General features: G+C 52.4%; 1 protein-coding gene across 1 annotated transcript in view; it reads left to right on the plus strand.

Annotated features, from left to right (window-relative positions):
• Nucleotides 1–497: 497 nt before the first annotated feature.
• Nucleotides 498–19,507, plus strand: part of LOC134413846 (olfactory receptor 14J1-like) — a gene marked incomplete at its 5' end in the record, with an annotated part of 96,600 nt that continues 77,590 nt past the window's right edge. The window contains one exon of the mRNA XM_063147887.1: nt 498–959. Within this exon, the coding sequence (XP_063003957.1) occupies nt 498–959 (462 nt within the window). The remainder of the gene's footprint in view (nt 960–19,507) is intronic.

Raw genomic sequence — 19,507 nt, forward strand, 5'->3', positions numbered from 1 at the left:
GGTGAGTCCCAGTGGGAAAGGCTACAGGGAATGGCCCAGGTTTGGCTCCAAGCAGCTTCTCCTGACTTGTCACTGTCCTTTCTCCATGAACAGGTCCCCATGTTCAGACCCAGCAAATGTCCAACAGCAGCTCCATCAGGCACTTCCTCCTGCTGGCATTGGCAGACACGCGGCAGCTGCAGCTCCTGCACTTCTGCCTCTTGCTGGGCATCTCCCTGGCTGCCCTCCTGGGCAACGGCCTCATCATCAGCGCCGTAGCCTGCAGCCACCACCTGCACACGCCCATGTTCTTCTTCCTGCTCCACCTGGCCCTCAGCGACCTGGGCTCCATCTGCACCACTGTCCCCAAAGCCATGCACAATTCCCTCTGGGACACCAGGGACATCTCCTACACTGGATGTGCTGCTCAGCTCTTTTTCTTTATGTTCTTCATTGGAGCAGAGTTTTATCTGCTGACCATCATGTGCTATGACCGCTACGTTTCCATCTGCAAACCCCTGCACTACGGGACCCTCCTGGGCAGCAGAGCTTGTGCCCACATGGCAGCAGCTGCCTGGGCCAGTGCCTTTCTCAATGCTCTGCTGCACACAGCCAATACATTTTCCCTGCCCCTGTGCCATGGCAATGCCCTGGGCCAGTTCTTCTGTGAAATCCCTCAGATCCTCAAGCTCTCCTGCTCAAAATCTTATCTCAGGGAACTGGGGCTCATTGCAATTAGTGCCTGTTTGGTATTTTGTTGTTTTGTGTTCATTGTTTTCTCCTATGTGCAGATCTTCAGGGCTGTGCTGAGGATCCCCTCTGAGCAGGGACGGCACAAAGCCTTTTCCACCTGCCTCCCTCACCTGGCCGTGGTCTCCCTCTTTGTCAGCACTGGCATTTTTGCCTCCCTGAAGCCCCCCTCCATGTCCTCCCCATCCCTGGATGTGGCAGTGACAGTTCTGTACTCAGTGGTGCCTCCAGCCCTGAACCCTCTCATCTACAGCCTGAGGAACCAGGAGCTCAAGGCTGCAGTCTGGAGACTGATGACTAGACAATTTAAGAAACATTAAATTGCTGGCCAGTTTCTGAAAATAATTTCTAATAAAAGTTGTCTTGATACTTCTTGTTGGTTTCATTTTGGAGCTTTTGTTTGGTTGTTTACCTATTTTAATGTTGTCCCTAAATGAAAGCAATCAATTTTGCCATATCTCATTTTGTTTCTCCACACGTCCACTGTGACCTGTAGACTGTGTCAGTGAGGAGCTGTGCTCTTGATACCTTTAAATGAAAAAAAGGATTTCTTTCATATGAAGCTATCAAGAACATAGCTCCTCAGTGCCACAGTCCAGCAAAGTTTTCTGTAGAGATGCCCTTTTGTTTCCTTCTCTGGAGCTGCAGCAGCAATGTCTGTGTGCAGAGCTGGGGGCAGATCAGGGCTGGCCCAGCAGCTGTGCCCAGCAGCAGCAGCACTTGTTGTTGGTGCTGCTGCTGTGCCCCTGTCCCGCTGCCCTGGTGGCCCTGGTGTTGCTGTAGGGCCTGAGTGCTCTCGGGGCCGGGCACTGCCCTGGGGGTGGCAGTGCCGGGGCTGCAGCAGGGACAGGCCATGGGCACTGCTGGGGCAGCGCTGATGCCTCAGGCCAGGCCCTGGGGGCTCCAGGCTCCTTGCCCAGGCTCTCTCAAGAACACGTCCAGGCCAATGCTCAGCACAGAAAAGCCCCGTGAGCAGCCCCAGGCTGGCCGTGGGCACTGCTGGGGGCAAACAGCATGGCTGGGGCTCTGCAAGGGCCCTGGGGCAGATGGGAAGGAGCAGCAGAGCAGGGGTAGATCTATCTCCAGTGTGCTGGCCTCTGCAGTCAGCCAGAAAGTTTGTTCCCATCAGCTGGGGTTTCCTATCCCACTGCAGATGCTGTTGCTCAGAGCCAGGGCTTCCTGGCAGCTGCCCCCAACAGCCCTGAGCATTTCCTCTGCTTCACATTTGCTTTCTTTGCACCTCCTGCTTCACATTTCTTCTAATTGCCCACCCCAGGGGGCCCACAACTGGATACAGCACTCGAGATGCTGCCCAACCAGTGCCCTGCACAGGGGAAGAATCACTGCCCTGCTCCTGCTGGCCACACCATTCCTGATGCAGGCCAGGAGCCATTGGCCTTCTTGGCCACCTGGGCACTCTGCTGCCTCATGTCCAGCCTGCTGTCCATCAGTCCCTGCAGGTCCCTTTCTGCCTGGCTGCTCTCCAGTCGCTCTGTCCCCAGCCTGTAGCACTGCAGGGGTTGTTGTGGCCAAAGTGCACAACCCAGCACTTGGTCTTCATAAACCCCACCTTTTTGGATTTGGGCCCTGGATCCAGCCTGTCCCAGGCACTGTGCAGAGCCCTCGTACCCTCAAGCAGATCAACACTCACACCTAGTTTGGTGTCATCTGCAAAGATGTCCTTGGTTCCATGGGGCCCCAAATATGACAATGGTCTCCTTGGTTCCATGGGGCTACACAGTGTGACAATGTTCTCGTTGGTGCTGCAGTTTCACAGGAGTCCCTTGGTTCCATGGGCCTCCGCAGTGTCAGAAAGGCCCCTTCATTCCGCCGGGCCGTGGAGTGTCCCAATGGTCTCCTTGATTTTGCAGTGCCAAAATGATGAAACCCCTTGGTTACACAAGGCCCTGCAGTGTCACAATGGTCTCTGTGGTTCCACGAGGACCCCGAGTGTCACGGCGCACTCCCTGGCTCCATTTGGCCCCAGAGCACCACAGTGGACCCCTGGTTCTGTGGGCCTGCACGGTGTCACCATGGTCCTCTTAGTTCCATGAGGCCCTGCAGTGTCACAATGGCCCCAGAGCGTCCCAATTATCACAGAATGACAGAATCAAATAGGCTCGATAACACCTTTGGGATCATCAAGCCCAACCAATACCCTAATACTCCCTTGTCACCCAGATCATGGCACTAAGTGCCACTGGAGAGGGACAGTGACTCTGCCACTTCCCCCCTGGCCAGCCCATTCCAATTCCCACTCACCCTTTCTGTGAAGAATTTCTTCCTATTGCCCAGCCTGAACCTCCCCTCGTGCAGCTTAAGGCTGTGTCTTCTTTACCTGCCCTCCGGCAGATCCACACTCACACCCAGCTTGGTGCCATCTGCAATTTGTGAATGCTGGACTCGATCCCCTCAGCCAGATCATCAGTGAAGATATTAAACAGGACTGGACCCAACGCAGATCCCTGGGGGACAGCACCAGTGCCTGGACACCAGCTGGGTGCAGCACCATCGCCACTACTCTCTGGGCCCAGCCTCCAGCCAGCTCTTAAATCTCCCAGCGAGGAGGGAACCTGCCCAAGCTGTGGGCTGCAGCTTTTCCAGGCAATGCTGTCAGAGAGTGTCAAAATCTTTGCTGAAATCCAGGCACACAACATCCACAGACTTTCCTGCATCCATAGGTGGGTCACCTGGTCATAAAAGGAGACCAGGTTGGTCAGGCAGGACCTGCCACTCCTAAATCCACGCTGGCTGGCTCTGATCCCTCAGCCATCCCGTGGGTGCCCTGTGATGGCACTCAGGGTGATCTGTACCATAACCTTGCCGGGCACCCAGGTCAGGCTGACAGGCCTGGAGTTCCCCAGATCCTCCTTCCAGCCCTTCTTGGGGATGGGCTCACACTGGCACCTCCAGTCCTCTGGGACCTCCCTGGTGAGCCAGCACTGATGGTAAATGATGGAGAGCAGCTTGGGGAGATCATCCACAGCTCCCTCATCCCCCTGGGATGGATCCCATCTGATCCCACACACCTGTGAGCATCTGAGGGGCTCAGCAGGTCACCAACTGCTTCCTCCTGGATTACAGGGGGCTGTTCTGCTCCCTGTGCCCACCTACCAGCTCAGGAAAGCACTTGTCCTGAAGACAGCCTGCCCTAATATTGAACATTGAGACATACAAGGTATTAAGCAGCTCAGCCTTTCCTTATCTTTAGTTACTATATTCTACACTGTGTCAAAAAAAAAGAGTAGAGGTTCTCTTTATCCCATATTTTGCTAAAAATTTATTTGTAGAAACATTTACTACTATTTTGCACAGAAGTGGCCAGGTTAAGTTCTAATTGATCTTTCACCTCTCAGCTTTTATTTCTGCATGACCTATCAAGATCCTTAAACTTTTCCTAAGTTGCCTGACCTTCTGTCCAAAGTTGATGCTCTTTCTTTTTTCCCCTGAGTTCCCACAAAATCTCCACGGCCAGCCAGGCCAGTCATTTACCTCACTAGCTCATCTTTTGCCACACTAGGACAGGCTGCTCCTTCCCCCTTAAGATTACTGTCTTGAAATGTGTCCATCCTTCCTGGATCCCTTTGTTTTTAAGGCCTGTTTCCCTTAAAATAATCAGTACCTGATTTGGTACCCCCCAAATCTGCATCCTTAATAGGCCAAAGTCTGCCCTTTCTAATTCCAGTGTAGAAGTTTTGTTGATGCCCCTCCTTCTTTCACAGAACATTAAAAACTTGGTTATTTCATGGTCACTGTGCCCCAGGCAGCCCCACATCTGCCACCAGCCCTTCTCTATTTGTTGACAGCAGGAGACAGAGCTTTCTTTGGCAGTGGGAGTGTTACCAAAATGTCACTAAAACAGAAATCTCCTTAACCCCAATGTAGCATTAAGAATCAGCATTCTTTATTCAGCTGTATGCACAGGGGATAGCTCCTCCCAAAGCCGTGCATGCTGAGTACAGGAAAAGTTTCTGTTTATTTTCTGTATATTGCACACATATTCATTGATTGTCTTAGACTAAACACACATATGGATAATCATTTCCTCAAAATAATTAACACATTTCCCCTCCCCTTTACTCATGAGTTCTTCTATCCTGGGGGTCTCTCTGGTGGTCCCTGGTGGTCACGGACCCCAATGTTCCCGTGGGCCTGGCTGAGCTGGCAGGACACTGAGGCGGCTGGACTTCCAGTTCCCTTATCACACAATGGGCACTGTGTGGTTTCCAGAGGTCTGGTGTTGTGGAAAACAAACCCCAGGTGTCAGCTGAGCTGGTGGATGCAATTTATCATCTGGTAACATGAGGTCACAGAGTGGGCAATGACATCACAGAGTAGGGTAGGTGAGGTCATGGAGAAGCTATGACATCATAGACTTCCTCTGTGACATCACAGAGCCAGCTGTGAAATCACAGGGCAGGGGTCCGACATCACAGAGCAGATTATGACATCACAGAGTGGGCTGTGACATCAGTGACCAGCGGTGTGATATTAGAGAATTGGCTGTGACCTCACAGAGCAGGCTGTGACATCACAGAGGGGCTGTGGGACATCCCAGCAGCGCTCTGTCAGGTCACTGGGTTGGTCACTCTGCCCCAGCTCCCCCTCACAGTTTCTCCCAACAAGTCCAATGCTGTTCATGCCCAGCAGGGTCCCTGTCCCCTGGGATCCCCCCGGCCCACCTGGAGCCACAGCCTCCACCAAAGGATGTTCCACAGGATCCACCCCAGAGCCTGACACGGGGACAAGGGGCCAGGGCTGTGTGACCAGGACATCAAGGATGTGGGTTCTCCAGTCACTGTGGCCTGGATTGGGTTGCCCAGGGCAGGAAAAATGTCTGGCAGCTGGAGCAGGGTCTGGGAAGGGCCTCCAAGGTGGGGCTGGAGCCCTTGGGCTGTGAGCAGAGGCTGAGGGAGCTGGGCTGGTCCAGCCTGGAGCAGGGAAGGCTGAGGGGCTCCTCATGCCAGCCTGGCAGTGCCAGCAAGGAGGGGATGGGGAACACAGAGCCAGGCTCTTCACAGGAGGCTGGTGGGAGACAAAAGCCAATGGATGGAAGGGGAAAGAGGAGAGATCAGCCGGGGCATGAGCAGATGAAATGAGTCAGCTTTTTTCAGCTTTTCCTCAACACCAAGAGCGGCCTGACCTCCCATCTCCATCCACCACTGACAGCTTGGCAAATCAGGAATTTTTGGAGCTGTTTTGCACCCACTCCAGGATGAGCATCCTGATACAAGAACTTAATTGTTCTTTAGTCTGAAAATAATTTTAGTAAGGAAATCACCTGTGAATGGTGGACTCATCAGATGCTGCTGGGACGTTGCACATATCTCAGGGAGGATTGTGATTGGTTTGAAATGGTGTCCTGTTCAACTGGAGCCTGTTTGCCATGAAGAGAAATTTTCTGTGCCTCTGAGTGTCACCAGTTCCACACCCCCCAAAAGACACAAAAGTGATGAGTTGTGGTTCCCACTCCAGTGGTAGCACTTGGACCTCCCTCCATAGCCAGAGCAGAGCTCCCTTATCCCACAAAGTCCCTGGCAATGCAGGGATGAAGGAAACAAGACAGGCTGTAGGGATCAGGGGCAGGGTAGGGTCAGGGATTTGGGGTGGTTGTAAGCCCAGGGTAGGACCCGGCCCTTGGCTGTGGTGAACCTCATCCGATTGTCCTGGGCCCATGGCTCCATCCTGTCCAGATCCCTCTGCAGAGCTTCCTGCCCTCCAGCACAGCCACACTCCCACCCAGCTTGGGCTCACCTGGGAACTGACTGAGGGTACTCTCGATGGCCTCATCCAGATCAGCAATAAAGAGATTGAACTGACCTAGCCCCAGTTCTGAGCCCTGGGGACACCCCTGGATGTGACTCCATTCCTCAGCTGCTCTGAGTGCCAGGGGCTAGATGAGGGAAATGGTGGGGAGGAGATAGAGACAAAGTGTGATGGATTGTCAGCCATGAAGTGTCTGGATTTTCATATCTGTTCAAACTGCATGAAGAGGTGCTGGGGGTCAATATCAATTGGACATTGCTGATATCAATCTATGAGCAAAATAAGAAAACAGGAAAAAACAATTCTCTCTGCATTGTTTTAAATACAGTATATTCACATTAAATAGACTTCTGAAATCTGTCTAATTAACCAAAAAACACTTTTATTATTTCCAAGGGCTTTTCTTGTTCAGGTGTGTTTGGAACAAATATTTCTTAGCCTTTTACACTGAATTTCTGAACAGAAGACCTCAAGAAAAAAGGGGCCTCTGGAGAAATAAAATTCATTATCAACCTCCAAGTGGCTGAGAATCCATCACCATCAGAGCAGCAATGAACAGAAATGGGCACAGTTTTTGGCAGGCCTAGCTTCGGCATGGGCCCTGGGCCTGGAGCAGAAGCAGCTCTTGAGGGCCCCAAGGCCAGGGCTCTTGTGCTGCCCTGGGCAGATGGGATGGCAGCAGGGGCTGCAGAGCTCTCAGCACCTCAGCCCGAGGGGAGCAGGGCAGCCAGGGAGCCTCCTTTGGCCTTAGCCAAGCACCTTCACCCATGGCTCGGGCTGAGTGCTGTGGCAGCTGCAGCTGCTGCTGTGCCCATGCCAGGGGCTGAGGCAATGGGGCAGTGCCCAGAGCAGCCTGGCCTGAGCAGAGCTGTGGGGCCAGAGCCAGCTGGGATGGGCTGGGCTGGGGAGAGGCCCTTGGTGCTGCCCAGAGCTCAGGGCAGCTGGCAGAGCTTGCAGGGAGCTGGGCTGGGCTCAGAGAGCCTGGCCCAGAAACCATCAGTGTCCATCTCAGCCTGGCTGAGCGTGCAGGGGCAGGACTCAGGCCAGGCCTTGTGGGGCAGGGCCAGTGCCTGTGCAAGGCATTGCAAACAGGCAAGTGGCCCAGAGAGGAGGCTGCTCTGTGCCCTTGGTGGCATGGACAGAGCAGGGAGGGGGCCCAGGACATTTGCCAGCACCAGCCTTTGTGCCTATGCATTGGCAGCCCTGGCTGCTGAGCCCAGCTTTGGCCTGGGCTGGGTTTGGCTGTGGCCCAGCTCCATCCTCCTGCGGGGCTCAGGTCCTGCTCCCAGCCATGGCCAGCCTTGGCTGCCTCTCTGCTGGCCTAGAGGCCGGCAGAGCCCGGGGCAGGGCTGTCTGTGCAGCCCCACAGGTGCCAGGGGCTCTGCAGGAGCTGGCAGAGGCTGCGCAGCAGGGAGGCCATGGGGCACAGAGCCCCAAGGCTGCTGTGGGCACCACGGCACAGGGGCCATTCCCAGCCACAATGCTCCTGGCCTGGGCTCGGCCTGCACAGGGGCTGGGCCACCATGGCTGGGCCAGAAAAGGGCCACAAAGGGGCCACGCAGCCGCTGCTGGGGCTGACAGCAAGGCCAGGCACACACAAGCAATTGCTAAGCATGGCCTGCGCTGGTCAGGCCTGACTGTGCCAAAGGCAGAGCTCAGCTGCCTTTGAGGGCTTCAGCAACAGTCCAGAGCCCAAAGAGCCTCCATGGCTGGGCTGGAGACCAAGGCTGCAGGAGGGAAATGCAGGGCTGCTGCGGGATGGGGCAGGCATTGAATTCCAGCACACACTTCAGCTCTCTGGGGATCCCGGCACCATGCTGGGCCCTGTTTCAGACTGGAACAGAGCAGATGTTGATGGGTGAGGAGCCCTGTGGGGCTGTCAGGGACCTGCAGCTTGCAAGGTGCTCTGCTCTCCCTCAGGTGCTCTTGGAGAGATGCAATCCCAGCTGGGCACCTCAGGGTACAAGTGGCCCTGCCTTTTCACAGGCACACAGCTGATATCTGCCTGGAAAGGGGCACAGGTTTTAATACCTGTTAGTTTCATCATATACAGGCAAAACTTTATCATCTGGGTCATTTGAGTACTGTTAAGAAATGGCAAAGTTTTCCCACCAGGAACAGGGTTTTCCTGGAGGTGTACAGATAGCAGGAGAAGAAGTACTGATCTTGCCTTCTACTGGTGTCACCAGTATTCATTCTATTATATAAATCTCTCTTTTCCATTTGGGGTTTCAAGCTCTCCTATTGAAATGGCCATGTCTAAGGACATCTCTTCACTAGACGAGCTGGATATTTATGCTTCCCATTGCTCCCAGATTTCCTCATCCAGATGCTCTCTGGTCATTCAAGTGCCTCTCAACAGACTGGCTTCATGCTTTGAGCTGCAGGAAGTTGCCCAATCATTCTGAAGTGCAAATAAATAATCAACATCTTTATGGTGTTTATATCTATCACAGAACTGCCTTTTCTTATGTCTTTGTCTAAAACTATTCCTGTACAGAAATCCCTTAGAGATGGTGGACATGTCAGATGCTGCTTGGACATCATGGAGAACTCTGCTGCAATGTTAAACTGTATCCTGTTCAAATTGTGGTTTTTTGGCAAGAAACCCTTCTGTGACTCTGAATATCACCAGTTCCTGAGCCCAAAGGACAAACCTGATAAGTTGTGGTTCCCAATGCAGGGGCTCTGCACAGGAGAAATCTTCATCCCCTTTCATTTTTTTCCTCCCTCTGGGCATGGAGGGAGCTCCTGACTTCAGCCTGTGACTTGTGTGTGCAAAGAGAAAATCTGGGCAGAATCGGGGCAGGGAGGGTTTGGGGGGACCTTGAGATCTGTGCTGGGCACAGAAGGTGTTTTCCACTGCTCTGAGACTGTCTGCTGTGGAAAGTGGATTTGATATCCAGCAGAGGAATGACTTTTGCATTTGATGGAGCCGTGCCTTCCCTTGGCTTTGTTGGCTGACAAGAAATGAACATCCCTCTGTGTCTCAGGCAGCTCCTTCTCCAAGGAAAGCAGGTGGGAGTTGGAGCCAAGGAGCTGAAAGCTGCAGGTGCAGCCTGGGCTGGAGGGAGCTCAGATTTGCACAAGGCAGCTCTGAGTGCCAGGGCTGGGATGGGGGAAATGGTGGGGTGGGGGTAGGGACAGAGTCTGATTCACTGTCAGCCATGAAGGATCTTGACTTTCATATCTATTCAAACTGCATGAGGAGGTCCTTGGATTCAGTGTCAGCTGGAGATAGCACGTATCAATAAATTGACAGGGAAAAAACCCCTAAATTTGGCCTAAGTAATCTTTTCTCACTGTCTTTTTAAATAGAATCTATTCACCTTGAATAGACTCCTGGAATACATCTAATTAACCACAAAAGATTTGAAAATTAAAATCAAATTATTCCCAGAGGCTTGGCTTGTTAAGGTGTTCTGAATGTTAATGAACCCTGGGACACTGAATTCCTGCACTCAAGAGCTGAAGGCTGAACAAGCCTCTGGAGCAGGAAAATTCAGCAGCAGCCTCCAAGTTGCTGAGGATGTCATCAGCCCCCACTGAGGCCATCCCTGCCCAGAGACCGTGGGGGAATGGGCAGACAAGGAGAGCGTCCCTGGGGCTGAGGCAGCACAACTCAGAGGCAGCAGCGGCTCCAGCTGGGCAATGGAGTGTGGAATGTGGCTGGGAAAGCCCTGCCTGGGCTGTGCCAAGCAGGACAGACAAGCCCTGACTCCCATTCCCAAAAATCTCTCTCAAAGAGACATTTAAAAGGAATTACAACTGTTTTTTGTCCTCTGAGTAGGATGTACTGGAGAAATACCAGCAAGAGATTTTCAGGACCCCAAAACAACAAAACAGACTTTGCTTGCAACTTTACAAAATGAGAGAAATTTTAGCAACTGGTTTAAAACGACATTCAATCCACACAGAACACTTCTTATAGCACTGACTTGGCCCATTCAACTTCACAAACTCTAAGCTATTTGAATTTTACACTACTCAAATTTACAAAAGGACAGAAATAGAAGGAAATGACAGAAAGAGGGAAAGGCAAAAAAATACAGAGGAGCACAAACAGAGGTACCAACTCCTGGATTCCAGCACATTTCAGATGGAAATTCCAAGAGGAGGTAGGGTCAAGATGTGTACTTGCCTTGTGATCAGCCTTAAATACCCCTTGGTCTTCCTGGGCCCTTCCTCCAGGTGGGACTTGGGCTCATTTGGTCCCTCAGGAGCTGGGCTGGGGGCTGCAGAGGTGGCTTTGGAGCATTGCCTGTGCTGTGCCAGGGACTGGCAGCCACTGCTGGGCTGGGATAGAGGCTCTGGGGGGATTGTGGTTCCAGGGCAGGGCAGGGCTGGGGTTCCAGGGCCGGGCAGGGCTGGACCTGGCCCTTCCTCCCCCCCACTCCTCACAAAATGTTTTCAGCCAACAATCTCCAGTCTCTCACAACAGGGAATGTTGGAGGTGAAATCCCAATCTTGGACATGGACACCTGGACTAGAAGGACAGTTCTTTCCCAAAGGAAGGAAAGCACAAAGCCTTCCCCAGAGTTTTGGGGACAGATGAAAGGTGACCCTTGTGAAACCATTACCAGCCAGATTTGTCCTGAAAATCTTCCTATTGGAACAATCTCTGGATAAATGGAATTTTGGAGGTGAAATCCCAATTCTGGCCATGGGTGTCTGGAGGAGAAGGCCAGTTCTTTTCCATGAGAAGGAAAGCACAGAGCCCCAGTATTTCAATAGCAGATGAGGAGACTCTCAATGTGCCAAGGTCATCTGGACCAGTCAGGCACAATCGCCTGTTGATTACAAGAAGACCTGCAGTGTCACAATGGACCCTTGGTTCAATGAAGTCCAGCATTGTCACAGTGGTCCCTAGGTTTCATAAGGCCCAGTGGTGTCACAATGGTCCCAACGAATCCATGAGGCTTTGCAGTGTCACAATGGTCTCGGTAGCTCTCCAGGCCCCACAATATCACGTGACTCCTCTGTTCCATGAGCCCTGAAATGTCACAATTGACCTTTTGACCCTGGGAGTTTCTAGTGTCACAATGTTCTCCTTTGGGTCAACAGTGTCACAATGGACCAATTATGACATGAGGCCCCACAGTGTCACAATGGTTGGTTCCATGCAGCCCTGCAGTGTCCCAAAGGCCTCTTGGTTTCACAAGGCCCCACAGTATCACAATGGTCCTCTTGGTTCTGTAAGGAACCCCAGGGTCACAATGGTCTCACTGGTTCCACGAGGCTCCACAGAGTCACGGTGGACCCTTGGTTTGATGGGGCCTGCCAGTGTCACAATGATCCCTACATTCATGGACCACACACTATCACTACAATTCCTTTGGTTCCATGAGGCCCAGCAATGTCACAGTGGTCTCCATAATTCCATGAGGCCCCACAGTGTCACAATGGTGCCTTGGTCTCACAGGGCCCCACAGTGTCACAATGGTCCCTTGGTCTCACAGGGCCCCACAGCGTCACAATGGTCCCTTGGTCTCACAGGGCCCCACAGTGTCACAGTGGTCCCTTGGTCTCACAGGGCCCTGCACTGCTGCATTCCCCCCTCCCCTTCTCAGGCCGTCCTGCCAGCTGAGAAATGCTCCTTGGGCCTCGGCCTTGGCCAACAGCCCCTGGGCTCAGCTCCTCTGCAGCCAGCTCATCACAAACACTGTCTGCTCCAGCCACTGCTGCTGCCCAACCAGCTCCTGGTTTCTCTAGGATCAGCCCTGGGAACTGTTTTTGTTCCCTCTGTGGCACAACATCCCTGTTCTCACACTGCCAAAGAAAGCTGTTGGTGCCAAGTGCGGCCAGGATGAGCCATTGCTGGGACTGAAGCCCCTCCTTGGGGCCCTACAAGCTGCGCTCCAAAAGGAGCCCTTGGAGCTCTCCTGGGCCAGCGACTCCCTCTGAGTGGGGCCTCTCCCAGCCAGGAGCTCTCCCGTTTGCTGCACTCAGGGATCCTGAAAAACGACGGAGCCTGGGCCGATTCCCCCACTCCTCCAGGCTCAGCCCTTTGCCCGCTGGGGAGATACCAAAGATCCACAGTGAGCATTCCCTGCCCTCAGGGGAATTTCTCACAGGTGCCTTGCACTGACTCTTTGTGTCTGTGTGCACACAGGAGTGCCTGTGCTGGGGAAATGTGGCAGAAATGCTGCTCTGTGAGGGGTTGGAGTGCCTTGGATAGCTGAGTCAGTCAGGCCTGTAGGGAAGGTGAAATCACAAGGCCTAAATGAAGTTAAATTCTGGCGAGAAGTTTGCTTTTGCTAAGCGGTTACCTTTAGTATAAGTTATATGTTAAGTTCAATATTGTTAAGTGTTATTCCTCTGTTAAATTGCGAAGTCATAGGTTTAAGTTAGGTTACATACTGTTATACTCTGCTCTTTTGCTAAACTGTGAGGTTGAAAGTATCAGTTAAGGTTAATGTATTAGTAAAGTCCTGTTAAGTTTGAGGTCTGTTAAGCTTTCAGGCCGTGTTCCTTTTATCCTTGCCCTTGCTGTCCTTGTGTCACACACACACACACACAGGGACACTTCTAGGTTAATTTCTGGTTTGATTGCCTGGATTTTGTTTGGTTTTGTTTTTGCTTTGTTTCCTTGGTGTGCCTGAAGTGCCCAGTCAGGAGCAGAGTGACTCTTGCCAAGGAACTTTGTGCTGCTGTTGGTTAATATTAAATCTGGTTTTTGCTGCTCCCTTGCTGGGGATTTTTTCAGCGCTCTCAAGGCCTCGTTGGTACCAGGGTGAAGGAGCCCTGGCCCAGGCTCTGGCCCTGGGGGACACGGGAACGCTGCCGGGGGGTCCCTGTCCCCGTGTGCCACCCCCAGGGCCCCGGCCCCGATTCAGGCTCTGGGGTCGATCTCGTGGAACATCCCCTCTGGGGGAGGCTGCGGGGCCGGGGGCAGGGGGACCTGGGAGGACAGGGGACCCCGCTGTGAACGAGCAGGGTTGGACTGCTCTGGGGGAGCTGTGAGGGGGGCCACGGCACAGTGACCTCCCTAGTGACCTCACACAGCCCCTGTGATGTCACACTGCCCCCATGATGTCACACAGCCCCTGTGATGTCACACTGACCCTGTGATATCATACTGACCCTTTGACGTCACAGAGCCAACTCTATGTCATCCTGTGATTTCATACAGCAGTGCTGTGACATCGCAGAAGACTGATGTCACAAAGTCACCCTGTGATGTCACAATCTGTTCTGTGATGTCACAGCCTCCTCTATGATGTTACACAGCCACCAGGTGATGTCACAACCCATTCTCTGATGCCTCAGAGACACCCTCTATGATGGCAGACACTGCTCTATGGCCTCCCAGCCAGCTCTGTGATGTCACAGCCAGCTCTGTGATGTCACAGAACCCTCAAGAACCCTCAAGAACTCAATTCTATTGAAACACTGATGTTTCTTGTACTGTGATGTACAGGGACACGACAGAGAAAGTGTCCCCAGGCCCCAGGCAGAGCAGAGATCTGCAGGCAGTGATGACAGGGGGGGACAAAGAGAAGCCAGTTCTTGGTGCCCTGGAGCACAGCAGCAGGGTCTGTGCCACCAAGGGCTGTGAGGAGACACTTTGTCCTGAGGCACTGGGGCCTCCTGGCACAGCCCCAGCCAGGCTGGGCACTGTCAGCCCCTTGTCCTGCACTCAGCATCCCTCCCTAGCCCACATCCCAGTGGCCTCAAGGATCTGCTGGAAGGAGTCCCTGGGGAGCCTTGCTCAGCAATGGCTCTGGGGGCTCCTTAATGCTCCCTGCAGGGCCTGCCGGTTTTTGAAAGGGCTTTGGGTTTTGCTTTTGCCTTGGAAACTCTGAGAGCTTTGTGCAGCCATGGCCTCCAATTATGTGTTGTAATTAGTCCCTGCAGAGGCTTTCTCAGTAACACCACTCAGTGGGGCTCATTAATGCTTCAAGTTACTTCAGTTCTTTTAAGGTACTTGGTGTTTCCCTTTGGATACAGACTCTGTGAGAGGTTTGTGCAATCATGGCCCCAAATATCTGCGTTAATTAGTCCCTTGAGAGCTTTGTACTGACACTCAGTGGGGCTCATTAATGCTTTGAGACTCAAGATGTTGAAGGTGCTTTGGATTTTCCTTTCCACACTGTCTGAGAGGTTTTTGTGCCATCCTGGCCACCAATTCCCTCCTCCAAGGAGTCCATGAGGAGCCTGTGGGAGGAACCTCAGTGGGAGCCATGAATGCCTGGAGACACTTTGGGTGTTTCCTCTGCCTTTGACTCCTGGCAAGGTTTGTGCAATCTCCTCCCAGGCCCTGAGGTTCAATGGCTCACTCTAAATGCACAGTGAGGCTCATGAGGATCAAGCAAGTCCTGACAAACCCTGGCTCTTGATTTCCCTCTGCTCCAGTGTATTTCATTAGGAGGTTTTCCTTTGACAGTTATGGACTAATAGTTCAAAGAGCTTCCAGGAAATATGTAGTCCTATTTTAAAGGGTGTCTTTTATTGCTGTTCCTATTACACAAGAGGTGATTGCAGCATTCAGTGACTGATACTGATCCAGGGACTCTCCTAAGGAGGTCTGGCCTGCTCACAGAAGCGGTGCCTTGAGCTCTGAGCCAGTGTGGACAACCTTGCTCCACTTTCCCCAAGCCCATTGTGTCTCTCCTCATTCACCTGGAACCTGCTTTGCTTGGAGAAGTGGCTGCACACAGCCAAAGAGGGATTTGCCTTCTTTGATTTTTGAAGCAATCTAAAACTCCTGAGTTTCCCCACTGCAAACAGACATCCTCCTCAAGTGTGTGCCAAGCCCAACCTGCCACCAGGAGCACTCCAGACCTGCCCTGGGCCAGCTGTGAGGGTGGATCATCATCCCAACATGCAGTGGTGCCATTGCAAGGGACTGTTGCCATGGACACTGCAATGACCCCACTGCTGGGTTTGGGTGCCATGGCAACCCCCATCAGTTCAGGTTTCCTTGGAAACCAGCCCAAGGAGCCATTTCTAAAGCCAGGTTCCATGGCCACTTACCTGCAGAGCTGTTGCTGTCCTCGGCTGCCATGGCAACCCTGGGACAAAGTGGTGCCAGGGCTGTTCCAGGTACAATTCCAGTGACAATTGTACCTGGAATTGGTGCCACCAGGTGCCATGGCAACGGCCACGGGGACCCGGTCCTTGGTTTGGTGCCATGGCAACCAATGCCCGGCCCCGTTGTGGTGGTTAGTGGCCATGGAAAGCTGCCCTGGGCCCTTGCTCAGGGCTGGTGTCAGTGCCCAGAGCCAGAGGGGATCTCTTGCTGGGGGCTGTGCCATGGCCACCTGCCCTGTGCCGCGCTGGCCGCTCTGGCACCAGGAACCAGCAGCCACCGGCACTGCCAGGGCCAAAGGCCAGGTCAGCCAGACAGAAAGGGGCAGGGCTGGGCACTGTTTCCATGGCAACCGGCACTGGGGGGACACCTGGGTCACCTGGCCTGGCAGTTGCCATGGAAACCCCCGGCAGGGACTGAGGGCACAGCCCTGGCAATGAGACACTGCTGGGCCGGGTGCTGAGCACAGGGCTGAGCACGCAGAGATGGTTTTGTTCTTGCTGAGCTGCAGCACAGCCAAGGCCTGTCCTGCCCTTCGTCCAGCCACGCTGGGGAGGGGCTGGGGCTGTGGGGGAGCTGGGCAGGGGACACAGCCAGGACAGGGGACCCCAACTGACCCGGGCATAGCCCAGACCAGAGCACATCATGCTCAGGGTGTGAAGGGGGGAACAGGGAGGAAGGAGGGAATTTTGGAGGGAGGGCTTTTGCCTTCTCAGGTAACACATAGGCAAGAGGGGGCCCTGTTTCACCAGTGGGCAGGGTCACTACCAAAGACACGGACAAGGAATTGTGTCATTTATATCATGCATAGCTGCAGAGATTTACAAAAGGATAAGCTCAGCAAAGCACATCATCATTAGCAAAGAATTACAAAAGAAGCTCAGCAATCCATCATAATCCATCATTACATTTTCATGACCAGTTCCTTGGTGAAACACTAGAGGTGTTTGTGGAGACAAAGATTGTGGCTGACAATCAAGGTACACCTTACAGATACCAGTAGTACTTTAGTGACACTGTTCTTCATTCTTTTTTTTCAATCTCATTCGAGTTAGGAACAAGAATTCTGTTGTCCATGGAGCTGGCACCTTTTTAATTCCAGAATAATGCCCCCAGGCCCTTTGCTGTTCAGCTTTACCATGCTGTCTGTGGCTAACAAGGCTTGGGGGGCCCTTTCCCCTCTGGCTGGAAGGGGCCGGGTCCCAGTCCCTGAGGGGCACCCAGGCTCCTGGATGGAATTCCTGTGCAAGTCCCTCAGTGTCACAGCAGCCTTCACATGGAGCCCCGTGGATCAGAGCATGTTCCACAGGGGCCCTTGGGGCAAACAGGGAGATCTGGTCTGGCAGGATGTGTAAAACCATATCCTGGCAGATCTACTTGTTCTCACACAGAATCCTTGGCTGCAGGGACGCATTCCCATTGTTCCTGCCCAGGTTTCAGGACTCAGAGTTGTCTTTCCCAGGAGCTGCTCCTTCAGCTGCATTGGGAGGGCCTTTTGGCCTCCAGACCCACATTCTGGCTCCATTATTAGAGCTGCTGCATCCAAAACCTTTTTCTCGAACAAAGGTGGTGACTGGAGCTGGATCTCCTTTTTTTTCAATTGCTCTTAAAGTTGCAATATCAATAATTGTGCTACCCTGTCATGGGGTTGAATAATCCAATCCTGGTCACTATTGCTTACCAGAATTACTGTAATTTCTCTCTGACATTCTGCATCAATTCCTCCTGCCATGACATGAACACATTGCAAGGCCAAGCTCCAAGGGAGCAGTTACCAAATCAAAGTGTCCTGGAGGAATCTGAACTCCTGTTTCAGTACTGATAGCTCTCATTTGCTTTGAATTTTTCCTAATGAATTCCAATGCATGAAGGCCCAGCCCTGCAGCCTCTGGGCTGGCCCTGCCAGGGGCCATCACAGCCAGAACAATTTCCCAGGCAGCCCAAGTCTCACTGCCCATGGCTGGATTTGCAAACTGGGGGCAGCCGTGCACAGCCAGGGGGTTCCATTTCCCCAGTGGGCCATTGTGAAGGACATGGAGCACATCTGGGAGATGAGTTCTCCATGGACAAAGGTTCTCATCTCCTCATTTTTCCAACTGCTCTTTTAACAACCCCTTCACCCTTTCAACCAATCCTGCAGCTTGTGCATCATCTGGTACATGAAAAACCCTGCAGGCTTAATCACTGTATTTTTCACAGGAACAGACAAAGCACTCTGCATCACAGTATCAGCAACCCCTGCAAAAATAGCCAATTTCCTCCCTTTCTCCTTTTTTCATTGTATACAATCTCAAAAAGTTGACCACTGACATGAGGGTCTGGCCAATTCTGTTCTGTAGGGTATTTAGTGTTACATCTCTGAGCATCCAAAGCTACCAAATTAGTATTGTCAGCACTATTTGACATTGTTATTATTTTAAATATAGATACACATATTGATATACATATAGACAGATAGATACAAACATATATATATAAATATATATATAAAGACATATATATTAATGCCTTCTTATTCTATAAATACATATATTGTTATTTATTATATTGATATTTCACTTGTACAAATGCATCTGAGCTCAAGATTAAAACCTTTTTCTGTTGCTCCATGTGGGAGCATTCCAACAATAATTGCTCCTTCTGAAGGTGCTGTTTCCTATGTACTCACAACAAATTCATCTTTGTCTGCCCAAACCCACAAGGTCTTTTCCTTTTCCATTTGCAATTTTTGGATGCATTTGAAGCCATCAATGAGTGCAGGTTCTTTTACCCGACTGCCCCACTGCTCCCACAGGGCTCTGACCTCAGCCCACTCTAGAGCCAGGGAACTCCAGGGAATGGCTTCCCAGCTGGGAATTTCTGATGGGACTGATTCCTCACACTGACACTAAACAAGTGACATTTTGTTGGGATGTGGCCAGACTGTGCCAGTTTTGTTTTGCCAGTGGGCAGGGTCAGCACCAAAGACACAGACTCCAACTGAAGGAATCAGTGTCATTTCCTGCAGTTCAGAGCAGCAAAGAATCACAAAAGGAGCAGCTCAGCAATGCACCCAACCATCCCCACCAAAGATTGCCTGCAGTGATTAAGAAAGATCCAGCAGCATTTACCCTCACAGACCCAGACCCACATAGCAGCTGGGGAAGCTGTCACAGCCAAGGGCTGCAGAGCCACTCCTGGGCACTGGGAATTCCTGCAGGTGCCTCCAGCCCCAGGTGAGGCTCCAACCCCGCTGGGAGAGGGCCCAGCTCTGACAGTGCTGAATGAACAAACTGACAGCACTGCTAGTGTGGCAACATCTGCTTTCATCCTCCTCTTGGGTCCCTCCCAAAGCCTGGCTAGGGCTCAAGGAGAAACCAAGGGAGCTGACTTTGACCATATAGCCCCAAACAAGGCCAGATGTCAGATTTCATGGCCTTGTCTGGCTTCTAAATACACAAAGGTCAAGACATGTTTCACTAATGAGTGGCTACATCTATCTCAGTGCTAAAAACCATGCACATTTCATTAGGGAGCAGATACAAAGATAACCTTTGCTTGGAAGGTTCTTCCAGAGGCCACCTTTGGCTCAGAGCCTGCTGTCCAGGCCTCACTCAGGGCTGGTGTCCAGGCCTTAGCACTTCAGGGACGTGGTTTAGTGCTGGGCTTGGCACTGCTGAGTGACCGGCTGCACTGGGCAAGCTCAGAGGGCTTTTCCAACAGAAAGGATTCTGTGATTCCATGATTCTATCCACTGCATTCAGCTGGGGCTATTTTAGCAGCATTCCTTTGCTCCAAAAGTTCCCTCCTGCCCAGCTCCTCTAGCCTGAGGCTTCAGCTTCTTCAGCTCCTGGTGCTGAGCTGCTCAAGCTGAACGAGACGGCTCAGAGAGAAGAACACAGTCCATGCAATCCCTTCTGGGACACGGAGAGGGGAGGCTGTGCAAACAGGAGCATTGTTTGCTGTGGCCTCGTCTCTGCCCTTCATGCCTTTCACTGCTTT

Source organism: Melospiza melodia, unplaced genomic scaffold (genome assembly GCF_035770615.1).
Source record: "Melospiza melodia melodia isolate bMelMel2 unplaced genomic scaffold, bMelMel2.pri scaffold_54, whole genome shotgun sequence".
Classification (NCBI taxonomy): Eukaryota; Metazoa; Chordata; class Aves; order Passeriformes; family Passerellidae; genus Melospiza; species Melospiza melodia.